Here is a 15,274-nt window from a genome sequence, read left to right as displayed (position 1 = left end):
AATATTAAGATCCAGCCAGCAGAGAGAGAAGGTGAGGTGCGGGGGGAGGGAGGGGGTCAGAGACGATCAGTATCATAGTCTCTCTGATGATGAAATGCCTCTTATATCCCAGTTCTCTCTCTCTCCTTATCTTTTGCTCCCCTCTCTCTCTCTCTCTCTCTCTCTCTCTCTCTCTCTCTCTCTCTCTCTCTCTCTCTCTCTCTCTCTCTCTCTCTCTCTCTCTCTCTCTCTCTCTCTCTCTCTCTCTCTCTCTCTCTCTCTCAAGCATGGCGTCTATGTCCTACAGGGTGGGCAGGGCAGGCAGCCACTCAGTTCACTAGTAAACACTTTCCACTGTCATCACCACAGTACTACAGAGCCTCAACATCTGTCTTACACTGGTCATCAGCACTCAGCACCCCACCACCACCCCCTCCCCTCCCTCTCCTCCAGCTCCCTCATTTATATCATCCAAATATTTCCCCTCAGTGCTTTTTGAAGCTTCCATGGGTCACGGGACCCTGAGCACAAATCATTTTAGCTGGTTGGTGGGGCGTGGGGGGGGGGGTGATCCCAGACAAAGAAGAGGTTTGGAAGCCCTCGCTGGTCTGAGTGTCATCGTTGCAGTTTACTTAAACCTTTCTCCCCTCCTGCTCCAGGGGAATAGGCCTAAGCATATTTAGAGTCCCTGATAGCCTGCTGTGCAGGATTTAGCCTGGCTCTCCTTGATAGATGGAGAACACAATACATTTCCTGGTTTCCAATAAAACGGAGCTGTCCGTTTTTACACTGTGACACATCACTTGGCATTCTTGTTGTTACTGAATTATGGCCCATTGAGCAGGGGAGCTAAAAAGTACAACATATTTCTGAGAGACCTGTTACTGTTACTTCAGTTGCCCCAGCACCACATATCTGACCTGTAAACACTAATAGATTGTAGAAGAACCAACATCAACCAACACTTTTATTTGCAGGCCAATACTGTTACTGTATGAGGTGATAATTGTCTAAACATTCATAGTGAATACACCTTGGACGCTACTCTACAGGTAGCATTCGTATTGAACACCTCTGTACACCATTGGCTTGAGAGACACAGGCTGCTGATGGACAGGTCAGTGAGCCAGGGAGATGAGCCAGAGCAGTGCCAGTGACCCGCCAACCTGCAGCCTACATCAGATACAGTATGAGTCAAGACAGGAGAGAGGCTGGGGAGGAATCTGCAGGCCTGGTTAAAGTAATCAGATTGTTTCAGTGCATGTGATCAGCAGTCTAACAGACTTCCAAACAGTTGAATGAGTAAATAAAGTGCCCCAGGGGACTCATGCTGGAGACGGATTACTGTAAGGGTACACACAAAGGAGTTTAAGCCCCACAGTACTCAGGGGACTGCAGACAAAAGCCTATGTTGGGGTTCTACCAGGGAACTGCTCAGGTTTATTAATCTCATCCTGGGCTGCACCTCCAGCAATTGCAAGTCATGCACTCATTCACATACACACAAACACACACCTGTGCTCAAGTGTGCACACACACACTTGCATGCACTGTATGTGCACCCCCCTACACACACACACCATTTTTCATAATAACTGAACTATGGATGTGAGTTGAATGTTTGTGGGGGTGTGGGGGTGTGACTCATAAGATCAGTCTCCTGCTCACTTGGCTGTGGAAGAAGGCTTAGGGGGAAGTTGGAGCTGAGGCATTATTGAGCCCCATCCTATTCTGCATCCATTCTTCCTCCTCTTTGGACCTGACACAAGTAAAGGGATTAGGAGCCCCTGTTTCCGTCAGGCCCTCTACCCAGGACAAAGCACTCCACAGCTTAGTGTCACAGTCTATGATAAAAGTGCAGATCTCTGTCAGTCAGCTTGGGCAGACAGTGTTTGGAAGCTAATCTCATTAAGAGATGAAGAAAAAGAGTGGCAGAGAGAGAATTTGTTTTGAAGTAATGACATTTTCTCAAGTGTCAGAGTACATAGAAAATCAGTCAAAAGTTTGGACACACCTACTCATTCAAGGGTTTTTGGAATCATGTAGTAACCCAAAAAATGTTAAACAAATCCAAATATATTTTATATTTTAGATTCTTCAAAGTAGCCACCCTTTGCCTTGATGACATCTTTGCATTCTCTCAACCAGCTTCAGGAGGTAGTCACCTAGAATGGTTTTCCAAAAGTCTTAAAGGAGTTCCCACATATGCTGAACACTTGTTGCCTGCTTTTCCTTCACTCTGCGGTCCAACTCATCCCAAAACCTATCAATTGGGCTGAGGTCGGGTGATTGTGGAGGCCAGGTCATCTGTTGCAGCTCTCCATCACTCTCCTTCTTGGTCAAATAGCCATTACACAGCCTGGAGGTGTGTTTTGGGTCATTGTCCTGTTGAAAAGCAAATGATAGTCCCACTAAGCGCAAATCAGATGGGATGGCGTATCACTTCAGAATGCTATGGTAGCCATGGTGGTTTTAAGTGTGCCTTGAATTGTAAATAAATCACAGAGTCACCAGCAAAGCACCCACACACCATCACACGTCCTCCTCCATGCTTCACGGTTTGAACCACACATGCAGAGATCATCCGTTCACCTACTCTGCGTCTCACAAAGACACGGCGGTTAGAGCCAAAAATCTAAAATTTGGACTCATGAGCTCAAAGGACAGATTTCCACCGGTCTAATGTCAATTGCTCGTGTTTCTTGACCCAAGCAAGTCTCTTCTTCTTATTGGTGTCCTTTAGTAGAGGTGTCTTTGCAGCAATTCGACCATGAAAGCCTAATTCATGCAGTCTCCTCTGAACAGTTGATGTTGAGATGTGTCTGTTACTTGAGTGCGCAGCTGAACATTCTATGCTGGAAACACTTGGTTTGTTATTTTTGATGAAAACAAAACCGCTATTCATTAAATATGAATAATGTGTGGATTCCGCACGCAGTTAGCTTTTAACACCTAGGACCACTATTTCTTGTCCCAGATTCCCGCTTAACAGACAGGTTGAAGCTTGCTTGAGAGAGAGACGCAAAGCTGCTAGCCATCAAGCTAACGAAGTTGGTACCAGATGAGCTTTACAACAGACCCCTCTTTATTTGAAGAAATAAGTGAACTGTTCCAGTGCCGTAGGAGCTGTATCTACTACACTTTGTTTCGGGACAAACCAGATCACTCCAATGATCTGGTTCCAATGCGGCAATTGTTTGCTTGCCGAGGATTATAGGCTTGAGGTGGCTTCCTTGATCATGCAGGTCACCAGTCTACGTAGGAAACTGGGGAAAACACAAAGTGGAATGTTTACATTTTCCAAGCCGGTGGCTAGACGGCGTTTGCACTTGTTGGATGCATCTCTGCCTTGTTGTTTGTCGTTATCCTAATGGCCGGTGTTGCCCGGAGCTCCCCCATCTGATATCGGAGTCGACAGAGAACAGCAAGAAGAGCAAGGCAATCAATGATGGTCGCATGTCACGAGCTGTGGAAACCGAAGACAGCGGCCTCCCGCAAAGCAGTCTACACTCCCAATGAGAGGCCATATCAGATACAAACAATGAATAGTTTTGCCGTCCTTAAAGCCTGATCTTCCTGCACGTTTGTTGCTGGGGGTGCCTGTGTCCGCGGCCACAGTGCCTACTACTAAGATTTCGAAGTCAACATCGGAAAACTTCCATCCCTGCCCTGGATTGAGCGGGGCTTCTCCATCTGTTGGAGGCCTGTACCAGGCGCCGGGCTCAAGTTATCTTGCCTCTCGCCCATCCATAAAGGGTTCTCTGAATCATGTGAAGTGTGGGAGTGGGCGGATTTCCTCGTCCTTCTTGCCAGCAGTGATTTGAGCAGCTCCATGGTAAGAAATGTGACCGTCCCTGGTGCAAAAACAATGTCCTATCAATGAGCTTGTGTAAATGACGTTACTAAGCTACACTCGAATGTACTACGATTCTATTGCTGATCTTTAAAGGAAGCCGGTCCAACAATCCAGGTAGAATCAGGAATTCCCCAGGGCAGCTGTCAAGGCCCCTTATTTTTTTATATCTTCATTAATGACATGCCACTGGCTTTAAGTAAAACCAGTGGCATTATCAACAAGGCAGGTCTAACAGGCCCTAGTTTTGTCGCACCTGGACTACTGTTCGGTCGTGTGGTCAGGTGTCACAAAAAGGGACTCAGGAAAATTGCAATTGGCTCAGAACAGGGCAGCACGGCTTGTCCTTGGATGTACACAGAGAGCTAATATTAATAATATGCGTGTCAATCTCTCCTGGCTGAAATTGGAGGAGAGATTGACTTCATCACTACTTGTATTTATGAGAGGTGTTGACATTTTGAATGCACCGGTGCATACCCCAAAAGACATGCCACAAGAGGTCTCTTCACAGTCCCCAAGTCCAGAACAGACTATGGGAGACGCACAGTACTACATAGAGCCATGACTACATGGAACTCTATTCCACATCAAGTAACTCATGCAAGCAGTAAAATTAGATTTAAAAAACAGATAAAATATGCCTTATGAAACAGAGGGGACTGTGAAGCACAAACACAAACATAGGCACAGACACATGCATACACACACAATAACATACACACTGTACACACACACATGGATTTTGTACTGTAGATATGTAGTAGTGTTGGAGTAGGGGCCTGTGTTGTGAAATCTGTGAATGTGCTGTAATGTTTTTAAAACATTGTACAAACTGCCTTAATTTTGCTGGACCCCAGGAAGAGTAGCTGCTGCCAATGGGGATCCATAATAAATACAAATACTTGAACTCTATGAAGCATTTATTTGGACTGCAATGTCTGATGCTGGTACCTTTGGGTCTTCCTTTCCTGTGGCGGTCCTCATGAGAGCCAGTTTCATCATAGCGCTTGATGGTTTTTGCGACTGCTCTTCAAGAAACTTTCAAAGTTCTTTATATCTTAAAGTTATGATGGATTGTCATTTATCTTTGCTTATTTGAGCTGTTCTTGCCATACTATGGACTTGGTCTTTTACCAAATAGAGCTATCTTCTGTATACCACCCCTAACTTGTCACAACACAACTGATTGGCTCAAATGCATTAAGTCGAAAAGAAATATCACAAATTAACTTTTAACAAGGCACACATGTTAATTGAAATACATTCCAGGTGACTACCTCATGAAGCTGGTTAAGAGAATAACAAGAGTGTGCAAAGCCATCATCAAGGGAAAGGGTGGCTACTTTGAAGAATATAAAATATATTTTTCAATTTGTTTTAAACTTTTTTGGTTACTACCTGATTTCATATGTGTTATTTCATCATTTTGATGTCTTCACTATTATTTATACAATGTAGAAAATGGTAAAAAGAAAGAAAAACCCTGGAATGAGTCGGTGTGTCCACACTTTTGACTGGTATTGTAAATATGTCAAAGAAGTCACAAAATGCACCAAAATTATGATATTCCTACTGAGCATGACAGATTTAATTAATCAGTGAGTGTAAGTAACACAGTAATGATTTATAAGTTATCAGTGAATGTACTGCCCCAACAAAATATGATTACAGATTTCACAGGGGCAGAAGAAATGGAAACAGGGAGATAGAGAGAAAGAGAGAGATCCACTGATTGAGGCTAGGCCTAATGCTACAATGCATTCGGAAAGTATTCAGACCCCTTCACTTTTTCCACATTTTGTTACGTTTCAGTCTTATTCTAAAATGGATTAAATTGTTTTTTTCCCCTCATCAATCTACACACAATACCAAATAATGACAAAGCAAGAACAGTTTTACAGAAATTTGTGCACATTTTTTAATCACATTGACATAAGTATTCTAACCCTTTATTCAGTACTCTGTTGAAGCACCTTTGGCAGTGATTACAGCCTCGAGTCTTGGGTAAGACACTACAAGCTTGGCACACCTGTATTTGGGGAGGTTCTCCCATTCTTCTCTGCATATCCTCTCAAGATCTGTCAGGTTGGGTGGGGTGTGTTGCTGCACAGATATTTTCAGGTCTCTCCAGAGATGTCCAGGCTCTGGCTGGGCCATTGAAGCCACTCCTCCATTGTCTTGGCTGTGTGCTTAGAGTCGTTGTCCTGTTGGAAGGTGAACCTTTGCCCCAGTCTGAGGTCCTAAGCGCTCTGGAGCAGTTTTTCATCAAGGATTTCTTTGTACTTTGCTCCTTTCATCTTTCCCTCGATCCTGACTAGTCTCCCAGTCCTTGCTGCTGAAAAACATCCCCACAGCATGATGCTGCCACCACCATGCTTCAACGTAGGGATGATGCCAGGTTTCCTCCAGAAGTGACGTTTGGCATTTAGGCCAAAGGGTTCGATCTTGGTTTCAGCAGACCAGTGAATCTTTTTTCTCATGGTCTGAGAGTCCTTTAGGTGAGTTTTAGCTCAAAGCTGGATGTCATGTGCCTTTTACTGAGGAGTGGCTTCTGTCTTGCCACTCTACCATAAAGGCCTGATTGGTGGAGTGCTGTAGAGATGATTGTCCTTCTGGAAGATTCTCCTATCTCCACAGAGTAACTCTGGAGCTCTGTCAGGTTCACGGGGTTCTTGGTCACCTCCCTGACCAAGGCCCTTCCCTTCAGCTCTAGGAAGAGTCTTGGTGGTTCCAAACTTATTCCTTTTAAGAATGAGTCCACTGTGTTCTTGGGGACCTTCAATGTTGTAAAACATTTTGGAACCCTTCCCCAGATCTGTGGCTCGACACAATCCTGTCTCAGAGCTCTACGGATAATTCCTTTGACCTTATGGCTTGGTTTTTGCTCTGACATGCACTGTCAACTGTTGGACCTTATATAGACAGGTGTGTGCCTTTCCAAATCATGTCCAATCAATTTAATATACCACAGGTGGACTCCAATCAAGTTGTACAAACATCTCAAGGATGATTAATGGAAATAGGATGCACCTGAGCTCAATTTTGAGTCTCTTGGCATTGGATCTGAATACTTATGTCAATAAAGTATTTCTGTTTATTTTTACTTTTAATACATTTACAAAAAAAAAAAATGTAAATCCATTTTCACTGTGTCATTATGGGGTATTGTGTGCAGAATGGTGATGAAAACATGTATTTAATAAATTTTAGAATAAGGCTGTAACGTAACAACATGTAGAAAAAGTCCAAAGGTCTGAATACCTTCCGAATGCACTGTATGCCCAGAACCCCATGTGGTTGTAGAATGTGTGACGTTAGTGTGAGAGTGAGCTACAAGCAGACAGCACTCGGACTGCAGCACTTGCCACCCTGATGCCACCCCTTTCTTGTGTATCTGTGAAAAGCCTAGGTGTTCGAAAAACATTCCAGAGCTGGATCACATTTACAGAGTGCAGGGGGCTAGTCCTGGAATCCTGAGCCAGAAGAGGCCTTGTCTCAATTCCACATGCACGTTCGACTGGGGTCCTTGTAGAACAGGCAAGGAAAGAGACGATGCTATTTTGCAGGTACATACACTAAAACGACATTGTCAAAAAAATGCATTCCAATTATTTATCTATTTTTCACAATAAAATCAATGAAAAACTGCAATCCTACTATATTTTCCTAAATTGACACCTCTACTAATGTGCAATTAACTCTCTCCCTTTTTCATTGTATCTTCTCTGTTTTTCTCTCTCGGTTTTGAAATCATCAACTGGATATTTAGCTTTCTTCATATTCATTCTAGCGGTTATTTTTAGATAGCATTTTTGCAGCATATTGCGGTAAACATTTGCGGTGTGTTTTGAATAGTTGTCATCCTCTGCAAATACATTTGAACCCCTGAAGAGTTGAAGCTGCTGATGAAAATCACCATGTACTAGTTTCTTTACCATAGCTGAGGAGTATTAATATCTGACTGACCTGTCCCGCTGGCTCCTTCACTCGATCCATAACAGACAACTTTAGGAGATGAGGTTATTGTGGCTACTAACAAATTGAATGCTTGAGTTGCTTTGCTTCCTTTGCTATCATTCTAATGTGAACCCACCAAACAGCTCCCAGTACAGGTCTGACTCCCCTCTTCTCTTCCTCAGGCCAACAGCTCCCCCACACCAAGCCACAGAGGCGTAGCCCCACATCCCTACCCATCAGCCTGGCCTCTTAAGTGTTGATGGGCATTAACATGGTTGAGCCTCTGTGGCTTGCCAAAGTATTCTGCTAGCTCTTTGTTTTTCAACTGTTATCATGCACACGTGCAAGCATGCATGCACACACAAAGACACACACAAAGACACACACAAAGACACACTAGGACACACACACACACTCCACACACACACACACACACACACACACACACACACACACACACACACACACACACACACACACACACACACACACACACACACACACACACACACACACACACACACACACACACACACACACACACACACACACACACACACACACACACACACACACACACACATTGTGATTAAGCAAGACGTTGTTGCAGACATATTAAACACACCATTTTGTAAAGTATTAGTTTACGAATGACTACGCCTATATTATGTTGGGTATTATGACCTGTTCAATAAAAATATTCATCATTTCATCTACAAGCTCATAATTAGAAACTCAATTAACCACTGGGAAATGCACCAAGTGAATACAAAGTGCCCCCGGCATTACACATTCATACCCCTAAAATACCCTTAACAGGTCACAATGTGTAGGGGGAAATGGTTGGCACATTATGAAATGACAGATGATTGCATAATTTTATGTTGCTAGGATAGGCCAGGCAATGCTGACACAGAACTCAATACTTCCTTACAGAGGAATACAGCTAACCCAGTCAGTGCACTAAGAATCCAGGCAAGCTGAAGCAATATTATCCAGCTTATGCCAGCTAATATTAGATTTGTCTTTCTGCAGGGGCCCTCTACTTCGACACCAGCACTAGCTGTAGCTACTTCTTCACCCCCTTTCACTCTTTCTTTTGGAAAAATTTGAGAATAAAGAACACTACTTCTTGCGAAATACATCTCACTGTTTCTGACCTGCCTAGTCTTTTATCCTATCATCTAAACACCATGCCATAACTACAGTATGTATGTGTAAGAGTAGCTTTGAGGCAGGAGAAAGCCATGTCCATTTTGCGTGCATCCCTTTTCACACGAGAACAAAGGCCATGTGGGAGTGTCGTACACTACAGTGAGTGGAACACAGTAAGTTAGTGCAGCTTATGTAGAAACCTAGCCGTCAGCATGTAGCCTATCCACCGCCCCACATCCCAAACACAGCTAATTAAAAAACACAATTTCACAGGAGGACACCCCAATCCAGCATAAAAAGCACCTATCAGCACACCAGGGGATCGTCCAACACTGAGAATTACGAGGGAAGGAGTGAAGGTAAGGGGGCTCTGGTGTTATGAGTTCAGTGGTCTGTTAAAATAATGTGGCTAGTGAATTGAACAATACTGCTGCTTCAACATACTGTATATTCATATAGTGGATCAAGTGGTTAGCAATATAGATAAAAATCCATTATAATTTTAATATTTCACTAGATCTGTTGCCACCCATCTGCACTTGTCTGAGCATCACAGTATAATAGTTGACAACAATATATCTTCAGAATGAATACACTTTAATATTCTCATAAACTGACAAAACAGCCAGACCATTGCTGTTGCAGAATGCTCAACATTCCTCAATAGTAGTCTACTGTCCAACACATGTGGAGTGACACCCTTATTACATGGGTCATTTCAGACCAGACGCCCCTCTCAGGGAGATGTGTGTCCTCTAATGATGTCTAATTGAACTCCCAACACCAGGTCAGAAGAAGCTATCAGGGGGATGGTCTATTTTCACTACACTTCTCACACATCATCTCACTCCCCGACCGACAGACAGACAAATGACCACCTCATGGTTTCTACGGTTACAGCTCCCAACCAGCAGACAACCAAACCAACCATAACTATTTACTTTGGTTAGTAGTGGCTTTACATTGTAACTTATACTAGTCTAAACTACTACACATCATAGTCACGGGAAGTAGGGATGCTGAGGGTGCTGCAGCACCCTTTGAAAAATCTGAATTTTTGTATTTGTATTTGTAGTGCACAGGGCCTTTACTAGTCCTATATTAGCAGACCGATAACGCAGGGAAAAATGCTCAATCCCGTTGTTAATATCAACAGGTCTTCTGAACATTTATAGAATTAAATTGTACCCTAATTCTAAAATAACATTATTCAGCATAACAGGTTTTGTAAAAATACACTGGAGGGAGAATTTACTGGGACACAAAATCATCAAATCTCCTCTGTCTGAACATACAGCTGTAAATTGTCCTACATGTGTGAAAATAAATGTTTGCCAATCCATTGATTTACGGTAGCCAGATATGATTATGAATGAATCAATTTCTGTAGAAATGTAATTAGGCCCCTCTCCTGTTGTATGGCAAGGAGTCTGCCTTGCAGGTCACGGCAGTTTGTGGGCTGATATATGCACCTTAAATTGGTGTCATAAAAATCATAATGGTGCCAATTACATCTCTAAGTATCCCATCAATGCAAATGAAATAAAGGAATACAGGTAGTGTTGTGTACACATGGGACCCCCCTGCTAGTTGTTGACCTGAGACTGATGGAAGGTGAAGAAAGGGAGGCTGGATGGTGTAATGATGGATAATAGTGTGGGCGTACATGACAGGAATCAGCAGGTTGCTGTTTAGAGGCTCTGGATATCCTCGAAGCTCACACCGTTACAACAAGTTCACGGCCAAAACAACACCCCAAATGTGTCTAGAAATTACTGCCTGTTCAGACCTCATACACAATTTTACGCACGCACGCACGCACGCGCACGCACACACACACACACACACACACACACACACACACACACACACACACACACACACACACACACACACACACACACACACACACACACACACACACACACACACACACACACACACACACACACACACACACACACACACACAGTCTTGTACAACTAACCTTGTGGGGACACACAATTCAGTCCCATTCGAAATCCTATTTACCTAACCCCTAACCCTAAACCTAACCTTAACCCTAACCCTAACCCTGAACCTAACATTTACATTTACATTTAAGTCATTTAGCAGACGCTCTTATCCAGAGCGACTTACAAATTGGTGCATTCACCTTATGACATCCAGTAGAACAGTCACTTTACAATAGTGCATCTAAATCTTAAAGGGGGGGGGGCTCCTAGCCCTAAACCTAAACATAATTCTAACCCTAACAGTAATACTAACCTTAACCTCCTGGAAATAGCATTTGACCTTGTGAGGACTAATAAAATGTCCCCAGTTGGTCAAATTTTTTGTTTGTTTAGTATTCTTGTGTTAAACATCCCCCCCCCCCTTGCACCGTTTGTCTATGTCACTGTTTCCTGACTGCATCTCCCAGGCAATGGCATCCTGGAGCTGCTGCTATGAAATCCACATTGTTACCACTAACTGCCTATGGTCATGTCGGACAGAGCAGGATGAATGGCTGACAAAAACAGTGATGCAGGGCAATATATGTAGCTCATTGTTTGTTGCAGGGCATCTAGCAGGGAGCTAGAATGTCCCAGGGATTGAAGTAGCAATGTTAAAAAACCCTGACACATAAAGCTTAAAATGTAGTGACAAGCATGAAGAGCACTAATACAATGAGTGGGGACATAGTGCCACATGTTGCACACAGTCAGTGAGGCAGAATAAACTTAAGCCTCCCATCGAGACAACAGCAAACGCCCCCAGCCAGTGAGTTTCACTATTATCAAGGCGCACTGATTGGATGCGCGCAAAGGTAACTTTGCCAATAGAATTCCGGGACTCTCTTGTCCTTTCCAAGCATGCATGTCGGCTAATCGGCAGCAACATACCATATCTGAAATGGCCCATGTTCTTACTGTTGGTTATAGATAAATAACTACACAAATAAATTGTGTAATCATTTTGTGTAATAATTTCACAATACATTTCCATTCAAGTCTTACTAGTCTACCAATTAATTTGATTTGATTTTGATTTGATTTGACCAATTAAACATTTCGGAAGTAAAAGTTATAAAGACCAAATAATAATAATAACAATAATAATAAGTTCAAGAAATGATAGTTTAAGTTCTCAGAGTGTAAAACCATTTGAAGACCACGAAGGCCACAAATCTTTAGCATGTCATTGTTGCTTTGCGCGTGGAGTTTTTTTAATGGTCGAATGCTGACATATTATTCATCTAATGTAAGAAAGGAACAAAACTAAAGCCAATATTTTCATAGAGGCCCACTATATTCGAAAAGGCTTATAGCTCCCTCTAGTTCTATTTTGTTCGTGTGTGTGTAATTATTACCATGATATAGGATTAATAACGAAATAATATCAAGAAACGATTCCAAAATGTGGGTCGATATGTTTTGGTTGTTGTTTTATCTTGAAACGAACAAAAGGTTTAGCTACATTTAAATCTAAAATGGTTCAATTGTGCCTTCCACGTACCATACACAGCGGTTAGGATAAATACTCCACTAAATGCTGCAGTGACCATCATCGGTCTCCAATCCAAGAAATCCTTGCCTCAAGAGATCCTTGTCATAACAATTCAGAAAATATCCACAAAATTGCAGATAATTAAGTGCCAGTAAAAGCAATCATTTTGTGACTGACTATAGTTTTGACTAAGTCGTCGATACTGGATAGGCTATAAGAACACATCTCCGTTAGAAACGTATTACGGTTAACACCAAAGTGAATTATCACATGCCATACAAATAGAAAGAAACGTTTGAAAAGCAAAATGTTCTCAATTATAGGTATATAATATAATAAATGTAGGCCATATTTTCTAAAGAGCGTCTGGCAACTTGACAAGTAGCCGGAGCGCATATCTGTGTGAGAGTGACAATACTGGAAAAAATGTACACATCAGCTTATAGTGTAGGCCTACTGATAGATCATGGGATTAATAAAGTTAAATTGAAATGGATTATTTGGCTGGAATTATACAATTGTTGGACACATTCTAAACATAATTACATTCATGCGTCCCAAGTGAACAGGCCTAGCCTACTTGGTGTTCTTTCATTGTGCGTAAAACAACCAGAGAATAGTCTATATGTAAATATTATTTTTCTTACTGTTGGTAGTCATGTTTGCAGTACAGTTTCCTATCTCGGAAATAACAACTGGTAGTTAGAGGTTGTTGACACACAGCGCACTGCAGACACTCCTCATGCCATGAGGAATCGTTGACTCTCATCAGAAACCTGTCAGATATTGGACGCTGGCATCCTTCACATACAGATTGGTGATGGCATTCCGTCCCTAAAATGGATGTAAAATAAGTTAAAAGGGCAAAAATATTTTTAACAATAGTATGCATATAACTATACTTTATGGACTGTTTGTGTCTTTTTTTAATAGTTACCGGTTTATGACATGTTTATAATCTATATAACCTTATATTTATTAGCTAAACAATGTAAATGTTCAGTTTAGCTAATAAATATAAGGTCATAGATGATAAACATGTCATAAACACAAGACCCGGTTTTAGGCCCTACCTAATCTTATAATTGGAATTATCTAAATATTCTAAACCAAAGATATGAATGTATTTTAATTGGCTATCTATACCACAAACACAAATTATGAAAAGAGAAGGTATCCGCCTGCGGTGAAAATAAAGTATTTGTTAAATGTGATATGCCTAAAAAACAGCAATCAATTGCAGTAACGGTAATCCAATTATTTGAAATAGTGATAATTTCACAAAATAATGAAATAAGCTAGTTTTGTCAGTGTAATAGGGAGATTCTAAATACAATTATATAATTGTGCTATTATTTCTGCTAAACAGGCCGGCCTACAGTAAATACACTACATTCATAATTAAAATGATATGAACGCAATTAAAGCAAATGGTGTAAAATGTAAAATGTTAAGGAGGCCTATGGCTCGTGGGGGGATAGTCTGCACGTATAGCTGCAGGACACACACTTATAGCAATGTAAGTATATTCTAGAACTTTCTCGCATTGTGTGTGATGTCTGTGCTCCGGGCTCTTTTAGATGCAGATGAAACTATGCGGACTTACCAAGCACGACTCCAAGGGTAGCTTGACGATGGGGATGATCTTCAGTCTTTATACCGTCTAACATCCTTGGGTCCTTGGATTGGTTTCTCTTCAAGAAACAGCGTTCCAGTGACTCCGGACCTGTTGCAATATCCATAACAATGTACTGTCAGATTTTTCTTCGGTTCAAATACTAGCTAAATGCCACAATATTTGCTGAGGCTACTTGCACACACATACACAAACAATGCGTTTTCCCAGATCGCTAACTTTAAAAAAATTATATTTAAAAAAAAGTCGTCCCAATGTTAAGACAGACGCCACTGTTTGTAGGACTATCCTAAGCAGATCGTCATATGTCACAGAATCGGATGAGAAGCGACAATAAACCCGACAAACACTATTTGGAGCAGTCACCTGTTAATTTGGACTGAATATGTATACTGTAGGCTATCTTATTGTTTGCACCCGCGCGTGACCAGAAGAGAATTCTATGGAGGATGAAGCTTATCCGCTCGAGACGTATGTTTCTACCAAGAAAAACGACTAAAACAACAACAATTGTAACTCCAGAAAATATGAGTGAAATGTTCCAATGGTAACTCTTCAAATGCTATGCCCCTTGGACGGATCCCTGCCGCTTGAAAATTCTGCATTACGAGATTGAAGCGAATGGATCCTCCTCCCACCCCTCTGGGGCCGCGTCACTTTTTAAAGACAATTTACTGACATTGAGATGCTATTGGTGCTCACATTTGGTGCGCTCTAAAAGTTGAACTATGTTTCGCCTATCACTTTGAACAAAGCTATAGACACAATAGGGCGAGAGAAACAAAAATGCAGTCAGTGTACAACAACTCAAATACTGTACATTGTAATCTAAAGGTATATCAAGTAGTTTAACTTGCTATGGCCATTTGCAATATATCTTAATTTAGTTCAAAGTGAACCATTGTTAAGATAATACTTCTTTATTACAATTGATATTATAATAATTATAATAATAGATAAATTATTGTAATTATTAGAGTAGTAGTATAAGTATCCTAGTAAGCCTATTGTTGTTGTTTTTATTGTTTGTTGTTGTTGTTGTTGATGCTTCTTCTTTTTCTTCTTTTTTTTCTTCATGTCTTCATATAGGTTAGTAAAAGCTTTGAAATTAAGTATTGGACCATTACGCTTTCGACGTTCACATGCTTTGTGGTATTGTGTCCACTGTGCACTACAAAGACTCGAACCTAGTGACTCCTGTA

General features: G+C 41.6%; 1 protein-coding gene across 2 annotated transcripts in view; it reads right to left on the bottom strand.

The window, feature by feature from the left end:
- The window catches only part of lmx1bb (LIM homeobox transcription factor 1, beta b), a 63,308-nt gene extending 48,668 nt beyond the window's left edge, over window positions 1-14,640 (bottom strand). Inside the window, exons 1-3 of one of the 2 annotated variants that reach the window (XM_046345330.1) lie at window positions 14,439-14,640; window positions 14,043-14,162; window positions 13,084-13,270 (exon numbers count right to left, since the gene is read on the bottom strand). In XM_046345330.1, the coding sequence (XP_046201286.1) occupies window positions 13,084-13,270; window positions 14,043-14,106 (251 nt within the window). In that variant the 5' untranslated portion in view covers window positions 14,107-14,162; window positions 14,439-14,640. Of the gene's footprint in view, window positions 1-13,083; window positions 13,271-14,042 lie in introns of both variants that reach the window. The other variant, XM_046345329.1, reaches the window with a different exon arrangement.
- Between the last annotated feature and the right edge of the window lie 634 nt (window positions 14,641-15,274).

This window comes from Oncorhynchus gorbuscha, linkage group LG04, assembly GCF_021184085.1.
Source record: "Oncorhynchus gorbuscha isolate QuinsamMale2020 ecotype Even-year linkage group LG04, OgorEven_v1.0, whole genome shotgun sequence".
NCBI lineage: Eukaryota > Metazoa > Chordata > Actinopteri > Salmoniformes > Salmonidae > Oncorhynchus > Oncorhynchus gorbuscha.
Note: the sequence above shows the minus strand (reverse complement) of the source record. Positions and strands in the feature narration are given on the sequence as shown.